This window comes from Coffea eugenioides, chromosome 8 (genome assembly GCF_003713205.1).
Source record: "Coffea eugenioides isolate CCC68of chromosome 8, Ceug_1.0, whole genome shotgun sequence".
Lineage (NCBI taxonomy): Eukaryota > Viridiplantae > Streptophyta > Magnoliopsida > Gentianales > Rubiaceae > Coffea > Coffea eugenioides.
Genome location: NC_040042.1, coordinates 11,419,170 through 11,439,429, shown reverse-complemented (window position 1 = coordinate 11,439,429; position 20,260 = coordinate 11,419,170). Strand labels below are relative to the sequence as shown.

At 41.2% G+C, this 20,260-nt stretch overlaps 1 protein-coding gene across 1 annotated transcript; it reads left to right on the top strand.

Moving 5' to 3' along the window:
• Positions 1-4,281: 4,281 nt before the first annotated feature.
• Positions 4,282-4,863, top strand: LOC113780253. Its single transcript, XM_027326063.1, has one exon. It carries the CDS (start codon positions 4,282-4,284, stop codon positions 4,861-4,863), a length of 582 nt encoding a protein of 193 aa, XP_027181864.1.
• Positions 4,864-20,260: the final 15,397 nt, after the last annotated feature.

Sequence of the window (20,260 nt, the reverse complement as noted above, 5' to 3'; positions counted from 1 at the left end):
TAATACAAACCTATAATCTGGGAGGCAAAATGATATTTTCTATTGTTATAAGACCTCACAAAGTAGTACGTCCACAATAGCACATGTAGTGGGGCCAATCCACCGGAGCCATGTGTCAGTTCGGACATGTAATGGAGGCCAGTTCGCTCGTGACCAACCGCCTCGCTTGCCAGGTTCGCTCCTGTGAATTGATGTGTCTTCCTGTTTGAATTTGATATGTGTAGTAGCGTATTAATTCACTATTTCTCAAGAGACATTACTGACATGGATGACAGTTCCCTTGAGACTTCTGCTGTTGAAGAAATCTATTGGTCCTTTTGTTCATGAATTAAAAGTGAATCATCCCCATCCAATCTTTGCTCATGACCCGTTTGAAATAAGGGTCATGCCACGTTTGATATTGAGGTGGAAAATTCCCAAAAGTATCGATTGGAGTACTTCGACCATCTTGAAATGCAGGGCATATGTCGGGTGAAAAATTCGAAGCAAAATAAGCTCCACAATTTGCAACAGCCCATTGATCATTAGAAAAAGTATGAGTCTCATAACCCCTTGTAAAATTAAAATCCAGTCTATCACCAAAATACGGAATGTTAGCAGCCATAAAATATATACAAAAAAAAAATAAGAGAAAAAAAAATAAAAAAAAAATGAACTCAAAAAGAAACAAATTAATCAGGCACCAGTCCCCGGCAACGGCGCCAAAAATTGACAGGTGTCGAGCCTGTACAATAATAAATATCTACTCGAGAAAAATGTAAATTTTACATATAGCGGTGAGTAGGGTCGAATCCACAGGGACTGGGGATAACTTATTTCTTTTAGAGTTCGAAGTATGGGGGGTTTTCAATGGGAGGCAAATAAAAATGAAATAAAACAAACAAAATTCAAAACTAGCTCACAAAGTACAATTTACTAAAAATAGCAATTAATAAAAGTTCTACCCAAAGGATCAACTGCTCAGGCACGGTCCAATTAAATGATCATCGATGCAAAGATATTTCACCCATTCATCACTAGGTTGGTTATAGTTATCAATAAGCTCTGACAACCAGTTCTTCCTTACCTTTTCGACAGTCAAGGTACGACCATTGACTGCTTCCCTAACCAGATAACAACCCTAGGTACGACCGTAGGAATTCAATTACCCAATTGCATTAAGGCTAGAAGAACCCAACCCTAACCAATAAACACGCTAAGAGGGTTTATTTAAATTTGATCTCGCGTTTTCCCATCATAAAGCCAATTATGGTGGTTGCCACGGGGTGTTAACTAAATGAACAATTACGGATTCTATTTAATTAACGTGGCAGTAGGCTATTAAATTAAATCAAATACCCGGCCGTTGGTATTCAATTAATAAAATACCCATGAACAATTAATTCAGGAAACGCACGAATAGCAATAAAATGGAAGAAATAATGAAGATTCGATTAGATCTCACAGATATTATGGACCGCGCCTTCGCGTCAACCTTTGGGTAGAGGAGAAAATTAGCCGCTCCTCATCGTGTTAATCCCGCGTGATTTAATTGAATTCATTCAATTAATTGCTGAAAAGATTGGAGGGAATAAAGTGACGCAGAGCCAAAGCCGCAAATCAGATTATCAAGAGCTCTCACGATGAAGCTCGCGTGGTTCTGGCTTCGTATTGAAGCCGCAATTACAAGCGAAAGCCAACGGAGAATTGTCAAAGGCGAAAAGAACGAATTCAGGAGTCAGAGTCGCATAAAAGCAAAAACTACAGAAAAGGAGAAAGTCTCCAATGTCTGACCAAAGCCGCAGAAGAAAACAAAGAGAAAAACAAAAGCGTCTAACAAGTCTCGCAAAAAGGTAAAACTAAGGCTAAAAGTAGTCTCTTGAATCTTGCTTTTTCCTTTCTTTATAGCCGCCGCAGGAGCTCTCCAGACGTCTGGCCCAATTCCTCCCAACAAAAGCTAGCCTTTTGGAGTTTTTATCCCATGCTTCTCGCGGTTCACGTGGACCGCAGTCCGGCTTTCGGTTTCGTCCACCTTCTAAGACGTGGCCACGCCCTGAGACGAAAAGTCTTCTGGAAATTTACCCCGCGAGATCATTTTTCATGCCTACCACCTACAATTCACACAAATATCGATATGAGTGAAATTCCAATTCTTAGTACCGTGAATAGCCAAAATTAGGACAAAATAACAGTGCAAAATACGCCAAATAACCGTTCTCTCAAATCACTGTGATAGAACGGTTATTTGGCGTATTTTGCACTGTTATTTTGTCTCTAATTTTGGCTATTCACGGTACTAAGAATTGGAATTTCACTCATATTCGATATTTGTGTGAATTGTAGGTGGTAGCATGAAAATGATCTCGCGGGGTAAATTTCCAGAAGACTTTCGTCTCAGGGCGTGGCCACGTCTTAGAAGGTGGACGAAACCGAAAGCCGGACTGCGGTCCACGTGAACCGCGAGAAGCATGGGATAAAAACTCCAAAAGGCTAGCTTTGTGTTGGGAGGAATTGGGCCAGACGTCTGGAGAGCTCCTGCGGCGGCTATAAAGAAGGAAAAAGCAAGATTCAAGAGACTACTTTTAGCCTTAGTTTTACCTTTTTGCGAGACTTGTTAGACGCTTTTGTTTTTCTTTTGTTTTCTTCTGCGGCTTTGGGTCAGACATTGGAGACTTTCTCCTTTTCTGTAGTTTTTGCTTTTATGCGACTCTGACTCCTGAATTCGTTCTTTTCGCCTTTGACAATTCTCCGTTGGCTTTCGCTTGTAATTGCGGCTTCAATACGAAGCCAGAACCACGCGAGCTTCATCGTGAGAGCTCTTGATAATCTGATTTGCGGCTTTGGCTCTGCGTCACTTTATTCCCTCCAATCTTTTCAGTAATTAATTGAATGAATTCAATAAATCACGCGGGATTAACACGATGAGGAGCGGCTAATTTTCTCCTCTACCCAAAGGTTGACGCGAAGGCGCGGTCCATAATATCTGTGAGATCTAATCGAATCTTCATTATTTCTTCCATTTTATTTGCTATTCGTGCGTTTCCTGAATTAATTGTTCATGGTATTTTCTTAAATGAATACCAACGGCCAGGTATTTGATTTAATTTAACAGCCTACTGCCACGTTAATTAAATAGAATCCGTAATTGTTCATTTAGTTAACACCCCGTGGCAACCACCAATAATTGGCTTTATGATGGGAAAACGCGAGATCTAATTTAAATAAACCTCTTAGCGTGTTATTGGTTAGGGTTGGGTTCTTCTAGCCTTAATGCAATTGGGTAATTGAATTCCTACGGTCGTACTAGGGTTGTTATCTGGTTAGGGAAGCAGTCAATGGTCGTACTTGACTGTCGAAAAGGTAAGGAAGAACTGGTTGTCAGAGCTTATTGATAACTATAACCAACCTAGTGATGAATGGGTGAAATATCTTTGCATCGATGATCATTTAATTGGACCGTGCCTGAGCAGTTGATCATTTGGGTAGAACTTTTATTAATTGCTATTTTTAGTAAATTGTACTTTGTGAGCTAGTTTGAATTTTGTTTGTTTTATTTCATTTTTATTTGCCTCCCATTGAAAACCCCCCATACTTCGAACTCTAAAAGAAAATAAGTTATCCCAGTCCCTGTGGATTCGACCCTACTCACCGCTATATGTAAAATTTATACATTTTTCTCGAGTAGGTATTTATTATTGTACAGGCTCGACATCTGTCAATTTGAGCTAATCCATAGTTTGTTCCTTTGCAGGTCAGCTCGGGTCACCCCTCGCTGACACCAATTCACTTAGTTCGCTAGCTCAGTTCCCCAAAATCCCTGCCAGGGACCAACTACCTGGTGAAGAGGGGCGGAGCCCTCGCCAGATCCCGCCTGAACAGTTGGTACAGTTGGTGGCAGAGAACCTGCTTACCTTCGAGGCAATCATGAACTACTTGAAGGGTCGGACCGGAGATCCGCGTGACCCAGATCTAAGGGGCAAGATGGAGGGAAGATTGGAGCAGTTAGAATCCTGAACTGGAAAACCCAACCCCCAACAAAAGCAGGCACAGAAGAACCCTCTCACGAACAAATAGAAGTTCTGGAGTCGTCTCGTGAGAACTCCCGAACAGACCACCATGAATCCTTTCGAGGAATCCCTTGGAAGAGTACTATCCGAGGAAAGAAGAGTATCCAGTTCAGGATGAACTGGACCTGTTGTTAGATCCGGAGGGAACAAGTATTCTACCTCCCCTTCGTGCCAGACATCGAGAATTACCCCTTACCCGCTAAATTCAAAATACCAAGCATGAAATCCCTACAATATGACTACGGACTCGGAGGATCACCTGTTTGCATTTTTTACGCATATGCGCCTACAAACAACTCCTGATGCGATCAAGTGTAAAACTTTTCCCATGTTCCTGGAAGGAAGGGCACGTCAATGGTTTCGAGGGTTGCCCTCGCGGTCTATTCGGTCCTTTGCTCAGCTTGCGCGTCTATTCGCAACTCAGTTCGTTTCGTCTCGAGCCTTCTCCAAGAACACTGCTCACCTGATGGAAATTCAGCAAAAGCCCGAGGAGTCGTTGCTCGAGTACATGGTAAGGTTCAACAACAAGTCTCTCCAGGTCAGAGATCGGGATGACAAGGTTGTCATGGCTGCCTTCATCAATGGATTGCACGTACAAAAGCTATACAGGGAGTTCGTTGAAAAACCTCCCAAGTCTATTCGGGAGATGCTGGACAGAGCTCACGAAAGGGCCAATGCTGAGGAGGCCAATCGCTTGAAGAGCGAACAGGAGAGACAGAGGGAATTTAGGAAAAGGAAAACACGGATACGGGAGATGCACGGGGTGGTCAACCGCGGAAGAATACGTTCGTCCGCTGCCAAGGAACAAGGCCTTTGAAGGACAGAGGGATGGACCCCTCTTATGGCACCAAGGGCTTAGGTTCTTGCGGTGATGGAACAGGAAAGCCTCTCTCGATCTCCCTGAAAATTGGCCGGTAATAAGAACAGAAGGGATCAAAACTTGTACTGTACTTACCATCGGGACGTAGGTCATGATACAGAGAACTGTCTCGGACCTCAAGAAAGTCATTGAAGAACTGATCAAACGAGGGCACCTAAGACAGTTCATACGAAATGGATGAACTGAACAGAGGCGAAGGGAGTACAAACGAAAGTATGAACTACTCACGAGACCGACTCCGGAGTCGTAGGGACCAAACTCCTGAACAGGATACACAAAACTTGGCGGCAGGAGTCATCAACACCATAGCTGGAGGACCTGTTGGAGGTGATAGTCATGCAGCTCGACGGAACAACCGCCCACTCCCTAGTGGAGAGAATCCGAGCAAACAGTTGAAAATGTACGAAGAAACCATCTATGACCTGAGAATACAGTTCCTCTCACTTCTAACAGCCATGAAACCATCATGATAGAGGTCTAACGTACAACTACAAAGCGAAAAAGGTGTACATAGACAATGGGAGTGCCATTGACGTGTTATAATACAAGACTTTTAAGGAGTTGCAGCTGGAGGACAAGCAGCTTATTCCAGTCTAAACTCCCTTGATTGGATTTGTAGGGTCCACCGGTAAAACCTGAGGAATGGTAACTCTCATGTCGCGGTGGGGTGTCACCGAAATGCCGAACTGTCCCAGTGAATTTCGCCGTGGTGAAAGAGCCATCGTCGTATAATATGATCCTGGGCCGGCCTACCTTGAACGCACTCCAAACTATCTGTTCAACTCTGCACCTCAGCGTGAAATTCCCCACACCTGCAGAAGAAGCTGAAGTGCTAGGAGATCCAGAGATAGTTCGAGCTTGCTACATCCAACTCTCAAAGGCAAGGAGAAGTTGGTAGCTCAAACGGCCTACTTAGAGCCTTGGAGCCAACAGAGATGAAGAAAGACTTGAGACTGATGAAGGGCTGCTCGAACTCCCGGTCAACAAGGGATGATCAAATCGGCGTGGTCAGGGTCGGCGCATGCCTGGACGAACTGACTAGGAAGGCATTAGAATCCTTTTTGTTGGAACATGCCCCAATCTTCGCATGGAGTGTAGATGACATGCCCGAAATTCACCTGAACTAGCAATTCACAAGCTGCACGTAGATCCAGCGTCGACCTGTGAAGCAGAGGAACTTTGCGCCCCAACGGAATGAGGTCATCAAGAAAGAAGTGGACAACCTATTAGAGGCAAAGATCGGTGAAGGGGGTCTACTACCCGACCTGGCTGGCCAACCCTATGCTGGTCAAAAGGACGACAAGGCTTGGAGAATGTGTGAATTTCACCGAGTTGAATAAAATTTGCCCAAAGAATTGCTACCCTCTTTCCTGAATAGACCTACTCGTAGACTCAACTACAGGATATGAGATCTTCTGTTTCTTGAATGCCTTTAAAGGGTACCACCAAATAGCCATGACTGAGGAAGATCAGGAGAAGACCTTGTTCATCATCGAGTACGGTACGTATTGCTACATCACCATGCCCTTCGGACTAAAAATACAGGGGCGACATACCAAAGGTTGGTGAACATGTTGTTTAAGAATCAGATAGGTCGGAACATGGAGGTCTACGTGGATGACATGCTGTTCAAGAGCAAAACTCAGGAACAGTTCATCACGGACCTTAGAGAAATCTTTGAGGTCCTTCGGAGCTCAAGGATGTGGTTAAACCCCAAGAAATGCATTTTCGGGTCAGGTTGGGCAAATTCCTAGGATACATAATATTCAAAAACGAAGTAAGAGCCAACCCTGATAATGTCAAAGCCATCATGGATATGGCTCCTCCTAAAAATATTAAGGAAGTACAGTGACTAGTTGGTAGGATGGCGGCCTTAAACAGATTCCTGTCGAAATCAGCAGTTCGGGTTCCCCCTCTTTAAGCCTTTAAAAGAGGTCCCCAGCTCGAGTGGATCTTTGAGTGCCAAAAAGCATTCGACGAGCTGACCTTAACTTCTTCCCGACAGGACGAAACTCTGTTCATCTATTTAGCTGTGGGAGAGGAGGCAGTCAGCGTGGTGTTAGTTCGGAAGGAAGACAATGTCCAAAAGCCGATGTACTACATCAGCCGTGCTTTATAAGGAGCTGAGCTCCGATACTCTGCGGTGGACGATATGTCTAACACTTGTTCAGGCAGCGTGAAAACTCAGGTCATACTTCCAGGACTCACCCCATTATGGTGGTGACTGACCAGCCATTGAACCAGATCTTGTCTAAACCTAATATGTTAGGGAGGGTGGTCAAGTGGGTTTTAGAACTGTTCGAACATGACCTTGGTTTTCAGTCCCGGACAGCCATCAAGGCCTAGGCGCTAACTGACTTCATAGAAGAAGATGTTTCTTTCGGATTGCAGGAGGCCGAACAGGCAAAGGAAGGGTCAAGCGGAGAGCAATCCGAGATCGAACGGGTTACAGGAGCAGTCGAACAGCCATCTCCGACCTGGACGTTGTACGTAGACGGAGCATTAAGCAAAGAGGGGTGTGGTGCTGGACTCTTCCTCATCAGCCCCACGGGAGAAGAACTAGCTTACGCCTTGAGGTTTGACTTCAGAATCTCCAATAACGAGTCCGAATATGAAGCTCTGATCACGGGGATGGAAGTGACTCGGAAGTTTGGGGCTGAATCGCTAAGGGTCTATAGCGACTCACAACTGCTAGTAAACCAAGTCATGGGGAATTATGAAGGTGCATGAACTGAGAAAAGTCGCTAAAGAGATACGTCGCCAAGGCGCATGAACTGAGGAGTCTGTTCAAGCAGTTCACGCTCGAGCAAGTTCCTCAGAGTCGGAATTAAAGAACCGACGCCTTTCCAAGCTGGCCTTCATTTCGTTTGACACATTGAACAAGGAAGTGTTGGTAGAGGTCATTAAAAGGTGGGCGTATGAACAGCTGGACACAGTAGTGATTCAACTGGTGAACTCATGGATGGATCCTATGTGCGGTATTTAACTAACGGAGAACTCCCCTCGAACAGGTAGAGGCCCGAAAACTACTCCTCAAATCATAGAGGTACGTGCTCACGAATGGAGTGTTGTATAGAAAATCAACCTAAGTCCGTGGCTGAAGTGTGTGACACCTGAGGAGGGGATTATATCCTGCGCGAAATACATGAGGCAGTCACGAAAATCATGTTGGCCCGCGGGTTATGCCAAGAAGGGAATGCTATCCGGGTATTACTGGTCTATCATCTTCCTAGACTCGGTTGAACTAGTGGCAAAGTGCAAGTCATGCCAGCTGCATGCGCCAGTTCAACACCCCCCAACTTAGGAGATGGTTCCCCTTCAGAACCCATGGCTATTCTTTTAATAGAGAATCTACCTGCTCAGTCCATTTTCCCGAGCTCCAGGAGGTTATGAGTATCTGATGGTGGCAATAGATTACTTCACTAAGTTGCTTGAGACCGAACCACTCAATACCATTACTAGCAGGTCGATCCAGAAGTTCTTTTGGAGGAACATAGTTTGCCGGCTTGGCATACCACGAGCTCTGGTCTCGGATAACGACCGGCATTTCGCGAAAATTCCTTCCTAGATTGGTGCGCCGAGATCGGGATCCAACAGCACTTCACTTCCGTGGGGCACTCTCAAGCTAATGGCCAAGTAAAAAATATTAACAAAACTATTCTGCATGGCTTAAAGGCTCGAATAGAGTCTGTCCGAACTGGATGGATGGATGAACTGCCTAGCATACTCTGAGCTTACTGAACTACACACTGAACTGCCACCCAAGAGACTCCATTTGCTTTAACTTATGGGGCAGAACAGTAATTTCAACGGAGACTGGCTTGCCATCAAGCAGGGTGACTTGCTTGAACAGAAGAGGAAGGAAACAGCCATAAGAATGGCCAAGTACAAGGGCACGGTCACACAACACTATAACGCCAGGGTGAGACACACCTGTTTTAAACCAGGGGATCTAGTTCTTCGAAAAAAACTCAGTAAATCGCGTCTTGGGCACGAGCAAGTTGGATCCGAACTGCGAAGGACCCTACGTGGTGAGGGAGGCAAATCGAGTAGGCTAACTCACCTCAGTGGAGAGAAAGTCCTACGTACATGGCATAATTCAAATCTGAGACTTTTTCGTTAGAACTCATTTACTTTGTTCATGTATGATCTGAACTGTTTTGCTTAAGTTAGATATCAGGTCGCTCAAGTCTGTTCGAACGTGAATAAGTTAGGATTCAGTTTGCACAAGTATGTTCAGACATTATGACAAGAAAGACATGAATGGAAAATTTTGCTAAGTATTGAAGGAGCAAAAGTCTATTCATTCATTAAAGCATCAATTTACAAGGGGTGAGATCATACAAAAATAAACTGACTCTACTCAGTTCGGTATCCTACCTATGTCTTATACTAAGTCCTATCTAGTACTCCCTTGGTCTTCTGGTCGACTTCTAGAGTGGTTACAGGCAAGGAGGGTCAGCCATGAGGTCGACAGTTTGAGCCCACGCGTGTACCCTTTAACCAACTGATCTACCAGCTCAAGCGCGCCAGGATTGTAGCTGGCAAACCTCCCTAGGTCGAAACCTGGCAGTTTCAAGGCTTGCACGTCGTTAATCGCCTAGGTGTACCCATGCTAAAGCATCGATTTGTTCAGGATGGCCAGGTCATTCAGGAAGTCCTCAGACATCTTGAACTCTTGAACACCCAGTTGGCGACCCTCCTCCCGAGCAGCCTCAACCTGGCCAAGCAGCTCGGCAGACCTTTTCTATTCATTCTCTAGCTGCAAGGTCAGGTCGGCATTCTTCTTTTTTCCAGCTCGCATGTGGCGTTGGCTTGCGCGAGCTGCTTCTTCAAGGATTCTACCTCAACAGCAGCAGCATCGACCTGGCTAGACAACTTGTCCTTGGCAGCCCCAGCCTGGAACAGTGTCTCCTTTATGTTCTTGAACCTCCTTGACAACTCGGATCCAGCCACATTCAGCTGACAGTTCCGAAAGCAAGCCAAAGGTTAGCATGCCAAGTAGGTCGATAGGAAAACATGAAAGAAGAAAGGAGTGCATGGGCAGTTCGGTACTGACCTGAGCTGTGCTGAGATAGTAATGTTCAGGAGTTCAGAGTCAGGTGCCACCCGGATGAAATTGTAGTCACAGGGGAGAATTGAGCCTCGAAAGAGTTCCTGAACTACCTCAGGATACCGAGTTCGATCGTTAATCGATAGCCCCACTTCGAACAGAAGTGCATTGGGTAGGGGTGCGAGGTCATCTCGGTCAGCTGATGAAGAGGAATGGTATTCCTATACAGCCATATGTTGGGGGGAGCCTCTGAGGTGGTTTGCTATTCGGGGGTGTTGACCCCGTAATGCTCGAACTGGGTAGGGCTAGGTATAGGCCCTCTCCTGAGCTGGCGAAGAAGTTGCCTCAGGTCGCCTTCTTAGCCGTGGGCTTCTTTCGCTTCTTTTTTCCTCGATCTTCAGCGGGGGACGAATGAGCTGGATAAAGGCTGAACTAGCGTTAGCTGGGCTGAGGAGGAGGAACTGAACTAGCAGGGTAGAAGGCGCAGGAGTGGGCGTGTCGAACTGCCAGCTCTACCCATGGTCAGCAGCTGCGAAAATCTCTTCATTGCAAAAGGAAAGAGGAAATGGTCAGCACTGGAATGAACAGAACCCTTTCAGGTCGGCAAAAAGAAAAAACACTAAGGCATAAGTATGTACGGGTGGTCAGATTATCCGGAGAAAGAGATCTGGTGTCAGGGGTAGGATTAGACGCGTTTGCTCGGATCAGACTAGTTGCCCAAATTTGGGCGTTATTGAACTCCTTCACGTTCAACTTCAAGTCCGAACTGAGCAGGGTCCAGCTCGGCTTTAGGCAGGAGAGAAGGAACAGAGTCAGTGACCCTGGGTCTTTTCTCTCCAGGTCAACGAGAGGAACCCAATATTCTTCACATAAAAGAACTGGGTCTTTCATGCCAGAATTGAGGAAGGAACGCCAGCGAATAGCTCTCGAGTGGGATACTTCACTTCACTCCTACGAGCAAAGTAGAACCAACCCGGAACGTGGCCACTGATTTTCATGTGAAAGAACGATCTGAACAACTCTAAGGAGTAAGGAATTTCAAGAATTCGGCATAAGATGAAGAAGCCCAGGATTGAGCAAACAACATTGGGAATGAGTTGGGTTATTCGAATTTCCCAGAAGGTAAGGATTTGGAAAAGAAATTGGGGAATGAGAAGGTGAAAACCTGCTATGAGCTGGTCCTTATAGATAGCCACATACCCAGGCGAAGGTCAGCAAGCAATCTCCCCAGGTTGGGCAGCTCGGGCTTCGAACTGGGTAGGGATGTCATACTTCCCCACCAGTTCGTCCACATCCTCCTGCTCCAGGATTGGAGGGATGGTATCAATTTCGCTAAAATTAGAACCAGTCCCCTTGGAAGTTCCTGCCTCAGCCTGGGCTGGGACCGCTTATGCAGTAGTAGCCACAGGCTGAACAGGCTGTTTGGGTTGATCCATTGCTCGAACAAAAGAATGAGCAGGGGAGGCTATGTACTCAGACTCTGACGAGTTGAGGGATGATGAGCTAGAAGGAGAAATAGAAGAAGAGATAATTTCTACTGGGACAGGTCAGGCTATCCTACGTCTAGGGGCTGAACTAGTGATGGCGAACTATTCGGAAGAAGACTTAAAAGAAGAGGCAGGGAACTTACTGGTAAAAAAAGAAGGGTAGCTCGAAGGTGACTAGAAAAACATACGAACAGACTCTCAACGCCTAAGGTTAGGACGCGCAAACAGACTCTGGCGAGAAGGGAAGATGTGCGAACTAGCTAAATGGGAAGAGCAGGTGAAATGAATAAGCAAGTGTAAAAAAAACGCCTGGTGGGACCTGTTTATAGAGGGTACCCAGAGTGGGAAGATGAAGAGTCCCGAATTAAATTCGAATTTAATACTAGTAACTGTTGCACGATGTGACGGTTGAGCTAGTAACTATCATTACGGAGCGACGTGACGACTCATGTGGCGGTTACGCGGAGAAATGTGACGGTTACCCGAACAAATGTGACGGTTACAAAATCGTGGACCCCATACCCAACTGACGCGTCTCTCGAAATTCGATCCAAACTCATTCGACCGTTTGATGACTCTAAACTCCTTGGGGGGCTAGTGTAGTAGTGCCAATCCACCGGAGCCACGTATCAGTTTAAACATGATGACTTGTCAGCTCGACCAGATCAGTTCGGACAGGTATGAAGGCCAATTTGCTTGTGACCTCCGCCTCCTTGCTAGTGGGCCGAATGGGCTGGAGCTCCCTAACTTTTTGGAACTAGGCAGGAGGCAGAATCCTAAGTGGAGTCCATCTTTACTAGGACTCATAATCTTATAAGGAAACTACTACTAAGAGTATTATAAATATAGCACAAAGAGACCAAACAAGGTACGCCATGTACAGTAATCAATACTATTGTTTTACTCGTAGACGTAACTGACTTGATCGTCGGAGTTACAACGGGGAGCTAGTCTCGTAGTTCATTCCTTTGCAGGTCAGTTGGGCCACCCCTCATCAGTTCACTAGCTCTGTTCGGATCGCGCTCTCGACAGTCGCATTAGCACCTATTTATGGAAGACTAGTAAGTTGGCTAAACCAACTTAAGGCGCGAAATCTTAATGCTGAGGAAACTTAAACCGTCAAAGAAACTAGGAATACTTTGTTCCAAGACAGACTACTAAGACTTCTTCACACTTAAGAAAGCCGTGATATTGCACTAGCCTACCAAAACAAAACATACAACCAATAAATGGACCAATGATGTAACAACAGCTTTAGCAACTAAATACAAAGGAATTGACTTGGTTTAAACTGCACAACAGTCCTCAATTGTTTGAGATCATATCAAGAGTCCCATGTTGTGTCGCTGAAAAATGAATTGCTCCATTAAACCAGTACCTTGGTAGCAAGAGAGTTGCCTCTTTTTACCAATTGTTGATCCAAAAATGTAATAGGTTCCAACATGAGTTGCTCTTGATCAGTGACTGGAGAAGGAATGCTAGAAATGACTAAATGATTGACCATCTTCTTCTTCAATAAAGACACATGAAAAGTAGGATGTATCTTCGCTTCCACTAGACCAACTTTCTTGATTACTTGAAAAGGCCCATGGTAATTGGACGCTAACTTTTGGCAAAAGCGTTCCTTCAGAGAATGTTGCTTGTAGGGGTGAACTTTAACATATACCGAATCACCAACTTCAAATTGCCAGTTAGACCTATGTTTGTTTGCTAACTAATTTATTCAATTTTATGACTTATGTAGATTATGCTTTAACCGATCAAAGATTGTTTTCCTTACTGCCGAACTTCTGCCTACTATATCTACTATGCAATTACCAAGTAAATATGGGATATGTAAAGGTGGTGCTTGACAGATGTCGAACCTGTACAATAATAATAACCTACTCGATAAAAATATACATTTGTATATAGCGGTAAGTAGGGTCGAATCCACAGGAATTGGGGATAATTCGTTTCTTCTGGAGTTCAATATATGGGGGATTTTTTGAACATTAACATCAAGCTATGCTAATTGAATATTGCAATTAAATAAAAATTAAATGGGAAATTATAAAAACTCAAATAGTATTGGACAAGCTCTAGTCAAGAAGCAACTTCAGAAATGGTTCTCCTAATTGATCATCGGTGCAAGAATAATTCCACTTATAAATTGATAAACAAGTTATAATTGTCAAACAAGCGATGGCAATCAATTTCTCCTTAATTATCGATAGCCAAGGTACGACCGTTAGCTATTACCCTAATTGCGAAATAACCCTAAGTACGATCATAAGATTCAATTTCCCAATTGCCTTATGAATTAGAAAAACCCTGTTCTAACCAAACAACATGCTATGAGGGTTGTTTCAAATTATCTCGTATATTTCCTTAACACAAAACCAATTATGCCAGTTACCTCTAATTTAGAATAATTAAAAAATTACGAATTTAATTACTCTAATTGGTTTTAGGTTGTCGAATTAATCTCAGATCTGGACCCAGGTTAATTGAATAATAAAATAACCATAAGAACATAAGGCAAGAAATATACAAATACTAGAAAATAATAGGAAAAAGTAAATCAGTTCGATCTCACAATTTAAGTTGAACCAAGTTCTCCATTGTTCCTTGACTAGAAAAAGAGATTTAGTTCATCTCCATTGAAACAATCTCACGCAAAATTACTGAAATAATTGTTGTGTGCATCGTCCTCAATTGAGATGAAAAATCCGATGGAATAAGAATAAGGAACAACTTCAAAGTCAAAAGAATGATTAATGTTTCTTCCTTGGGATCAGTCATACGATGGAATAAGAAAAAAAAAAAGGAATTAGCCAAAAACCAAAGCTAGATTTCTCCCTCTTTGCTTGTGGCGGTTGGCTCTCCAAAACCTAAGTGGAGTCCTAATCTCAATTGACTTCTATCTCATATTTAGCCGCAGCCAACAAACTAGGAAATCTCCTAATTGGCACGTTTTTCTATTTGTGCTAAACTACCTTTGCCAATTCAAATCAAACAATCAACTAATGGAATGTTTGTGACCCCACATTGCACTTTCAATTGGCAATTGGTGCCACGCGTCTTTCCCTCATTTTCTGGATACGTTAAAGCCTGACTTGACGCGACTATGCCAATCAGCAATTGTAGTGGGAAATTTGCACCTTTTCACCACATTTTGTTCCAACTCCTTGCGATGAATACAAATTTTCAAAAGTGAGTAGAATCCGTCAATTAATGCACATTTGGTAAGATAATAGGAGGAAATTAATTATAAAATAAATTTGACAAGTTGTCGATGCCTATATAATAATAAAAATAAATCTAGTTACCAACAAAAGAGGTTTCGAGTCAATTCTAGTACTGGAGCAGGGACGCTGGATGTGTAATGGGTTACTAGATTCACCCTAATTCTGAAGAATTTGCTGAATCTGATATACCAAAATTTATTCACGAGAAGGACAAGTAGGGTCGAATCCACAGGGATTGGGAGTAATTCGTTTCTACTAAAGTTCAAGTTAACAATGTGGGGGATTTAGGAAAATTAACAATAAACTATACTAATCAAATATTGCAGCTAAATAAAATTAAGTAACAATAAGGTAAAAACTCAAACAATATTGGACAGCTAAAGTCAAGAAATAACTTCGGCAATGGTTCAACTAATTGATCATCGATGCAGAAATACTTCCAATTATTAACTAATAAATAAGTTATAACTGACAAACAAGCGATGATAGTCAACTCCTCCTTATTGTGTCGATGATTGAGGTACATCTGTCAATCACTATTGTAATTGACAAATAACCTTAGGTACGCCTGTAAGATTTAATTTCCCAATTACCTTACGTATTAGAGGAGCCTTATTCTAACCAAATAACACACTACCAGAATTATTTTGGATTAGCCTATATATTCCCCTGACACAAACCCAATTATGCCAGTTGTTACTATTTTAGAACAATTAAACAATTACGAATTTAACACTCTAATTGACATCAGGTTGCTAAATTAATTCAACGTTCGGGTCCAGGATATCCAATTAACAAAACAATCATAAACACTACAAACAAAGAACATGCAAATACCAGTAAATAAGAGGAATAAATAAAATTAATTCGATCTCAAAATTTTTAGATGAACCAAAGCCTCCGTTGTTTCTTGACTAGAAAAAGGAATTTAGTTTATCTCCGTTGAAAAAAACCCACGCAAAATTGTAGAGATAGTTGCGGCGTACATTGTCCCAAAATGTAGATGAAAAAGGTGATGGAATTAAGAACAATGCCAAAGAACTCCAAGCCAAAAGAATGGCTAATTGTTTTCTACCTAAGTGTCTAACATACAATGGAATAGAAAAGCAACATAAAAGATGCAAAAGTCAATTGCCAAAAGGGGTCAAGAATGACGGCTACTTTTTTCTCACTAAATTCCTATTCAGCTAGCAATAAGGAGAAAAAGGCAGACTCCTAGTCTCTTCTCACTTCCTCCACTTTGAAAACTGCCAATAAGAAGAAAAGTGGTCTAGTCTTCCAAATTTGCCCCTGGCTGCTGCATATCTTCCACGCAACAAGGAAACAAAATTGAATCAGTCTCCACCTTGTTGACTGCTACTCAAACTCGTATGCTGGCTACAGTCGAATTGACACCTTTTTATGGTATTTTGTTCCACTCCTTGCAATAACCATAAATTTTCAAAATTGAGTAGAATCTGACAATTAATTCATATTTAGTAAGGTAATAGAGGAAATTAATTATAAAATAAATGATAAAATTGTGACTTATCAATTCCTCCCACACTTAGACCATACTTGTCCTCAAGTATGCGAACAGCAAACAAACACCAATATTTGACAATGGCTGTTGCTCCATCTACCCTATTGCCGAGTTACCAAGAAAAACACATATCAAGCATCAATAGTCAAGATCCAAGAAACATCATCTCGATTAGTTTCTAAACCGCAGACTCCTCCAATTTAGGGCTAACTATTCTAAGAAAAAGGAATGGTCGCTCAACATTTATCAGCAAATGATCCAACTATTAACCAAAATCTCAACATAAAACCCATAGATCAAACGGCTAACTTTAGACACACATTTACACAACTTTCATACTTCTTTTTGTTCTTATGATCTTTTTTCTTTTTTTTCTCTTTTGGAGTAATGATAGGCTTAGTCTCTAGTGATCAGAGTCTTTTGACGCAAGTTCCAACATTTGTCAAAATTGAACTTCCAATGTCCTGAACCAGATAGGACTTGAAAAAAATTCCAAGAAATTATTGCCGAACTTTTCAAAGAACATTAAACTTCACTTGCTCAATAATTAGACAAAAAAAAGAATACAAACATTTGTAATATTTTAGGAATATATATTTCGTGACTTTTAGTGTCTTTCAAGTAATAAAAATTTTGGTGTACGGCAGCTTTAATTATAAACCACAAGAGTGAACATGACGTAAGAATGCATACTTTGTGTTTAACCCTGAAGAAATTAGTTATGTGATTGGATTTGTCAAGCTATGGTCATGATCTTAGTAATGATGCTTTTTTTCGCTTCATAGTTTAAGATTAAAAAAAAAAGGGAAAAAGAGATCCCCAGCAGCATAGCTGTAGCCAAAAATAATTTATTTTGAGTAGGCAAATTTCATACAGATCTAGACTTGGTCTACAGTACATAGTTCTTGTGGGGGAAAAGGTTTTAATCCTCTGTTTGAACAGAAAAAAAATTGCATGGGAAAATGAAGTGAAGGAAAGTGAGATAAAGGAAATGAGAATGAGTTTCCCATAAATGGTTGGTTACTAAGAAAAATATTGAGAGAATATAAATAGTAGCAGTTACTAAGAAAAGTTAATGATAATTAGTAGCAGTTATTAAAACTTCTATAAGTAACCAACTATTTTCTTCAAAATCCTGCAAATTTTGCAAGACACAAAATGCTAGAAAGTGCAGGAAAATGTAAGAAAATTTTTCAACATTCCTGCAAACCAAATATGCATGAAGGAAAAAATAACCAATGTTCCTTCATTTTCCCACATTTTTCTCTACAAACTAACACTAGGAATATTGACAAAAAATTTCAACATTTTATGGAAGAGGAACCTGATATTTATAATTTAGAGGTAGGCCTTAGATAGTGTTTGTTTGCAAAGAGAAGTATAGGAAAGTGAAGGAAAATTAGTTATGTTTCTTTCATTTATGGTTAGTAGGAATGTTGAAAAGTTTTTTTTTTGGTAATTTCCTGCATTTTGTGTCTTGCAAAATTGGTAGGATTTTAAAGGAAAATGGTTTAGTTAGACACACAAAAGGTTTCTTGACAACAAAATGTAAATCAAAAAATAATTTTCATTTCCTTTTACCTCACTTTCTTGCACTTTATTTTCCCACACAACTTTCTTTCTATTCAAATATATTTTTAATGTTTGGTCTGAGCATTAAACTAGTCCCTAATATTTCGATCAAAACAAATGTGACCCTCAAAATTTCTAATTTTAGGAAGATTTAGGATAACTAAGAAAAAATCACAATAACTAATAGTCAAAATCAAATTGGCGTTGGTAAAAACTTTGTATATTTTTCACCCCTAATATTTAACGTTTTGATCAGTACTACTACAAAAAATTGTTATACTGAAAATGGCATCGCCAATTTTCTAGCTCTACCAGTGAAAGCAATTGTTACACTTAAAATGGGATTCCCAATGTAATTGTTATATTGCTCATATGTGCAGAAGACCATGATCATGACGGTACAAACCGTGTGTCGTCTTCCGCCAAATTGAAGCAGGGGGAAAAAAATTACGGGTGACAGTAGGCCGGCTATGAGTACTGTATCGATCCTCTAGTCTTGTGAAGCCACCAATTAAGTTGACATACAACATTAAAAATACTCTTATTTTAGTGTACATGCTTCCGAGAAAGGTTTTTTTTGCTATCTTTAGCTCCATCCTTCTAATTAATACTACCATATTTATTTGGTTACAAGAATGCCAAAAAAGGGCATATCAACTATCACTTTCATCTTCCTCGCTCATTTGAGCTGTAAACATATGTCTCTTATTCATTTTGCTTTAGCTGATCTTGTTCAATCTTTCTTTCTTTTTTTCCCCCTTTTTTCATTAAATTGGCTCCAAGCAAGGTTACTTTCATTGTAATCCTCTTACGGGTGTGTTAAATTTTGGACAACCATTCATTTAACTAAATTTGTATTTTTAAAACATTTCACTTACTGCCTACCAACGGTGCGAGTGAATTTGGCTCTTAAGTTGATGATAAAGTAGGTCTGTTATAAACTGTAACACATATATTGAGGAGATCTCAATCTATTGATTAAAGCTGAAATCACACAATTTAAAAATTCTCGATTCAAATCCTTCATTCTTCCTCCCTGCTTCTTAAATATTACTCCTCCTCCGTTAAAAAATGAACTGCAATCCATAGGTCCACCGGTGAGGCTCACAACATATGCTGTGAGATCTTGATATATAGGTTCATAATGTAGGAGTGTCAACGAGTCGGGTTTGAATCCGGACCTGACCCGGATCCGATAAGTGTCAAAGGATCTTGATATGTTGTGAGATCTTGATATATAGGTTCATAATATAGGAATGTCAATGAGTCGGGTTTGGATCCGGACCGACCCGGATCCGATAATATTTTCAGGTTTGGGTTGAAAAATATTTCCGATACCCAGATTCGAATCCGTACCCATTTACTCTAACAAAAAATAGGTCGGGTACTGAACATATAATTCCAATCCATATCCCACCTGGCCCCAAATAATGTATTAATAATTATAAAATATAAATATTTTTAAATATATTATTTTACCAAATTAAAAATTTAGTAATGATTTTGTAGATTGATTTGCGGTCAGTTTTGGATTAACTATTGTGAGTTATTTGTGTTTAGTTTTGTAATTTGATTTGTTTAAATTTAGAAATTGAATTTGTGATTGGTTTTGTATTTAATTTTAGAATGTTTAATTTTGAACCTTTTCTTTCCGGGTAGACTTGGATTTGACCCTAAATCCATCGAATCCGGTTTTGAATCCGATTCCATCGAAATCCGTAAGATTCGAGTCAACAATATAAAAACGGATTCATGTTCGAAATTTTCAATTTTAATCCGAACCCGACCCATTGACACCCTAGGTCCTTAAGGGGAAAAATTCAAGTTGACGATACGAAAAGCTGTAAGCCTGTTAGTTGTATGTGATTGGGTTATTTGATAGCGTTTGGCTCTTTATTTGATAGCGGGATTTCGTTTTTGACTTTTGATGGGCGTAAAGTTCTACTAATGCATGTTGTACTATTTGTCCAGTGGTCTTATTGTACTGGTCCAGTGGGTGCAATTGTTAAATACTAAATTTTAAATAAAAGTAAAACTAAATTTAAAAAATATTTTAAATTAAATTTAAAGAAGGTAATAACTATGGCTTTGTTTGGATTAGCTGTTTTTTAGAATGTTTATAAAAAAATTTACTGTAGCTGTGTATATGAAAAACTTTTATTGTAAATTTTTTTGGATTGTTTTTAAATGTATTTTGAAAATATATTTTTTGAGTATTTTTATAATTTACAATTGTTTTGGGATATTTTTTAAAAATTTTACATGACTCACCACTATCCCCTCTCTTTTCCTCCCCCTCTCTCCTTTCTCTTCCTCTCCTCCCCTCCTCCTCCTCCCTCTTTCCTCTCCCTTCTCCCTTCTCTTCCCTCACCTCACCTCCCCTCCCATCCCCCCAACCCCACCCCAAACCCTTTTCCCACTCGCAGGTGGTGGCTGCGACTTTAGTCACCACTCTAACCACAATCGTCTT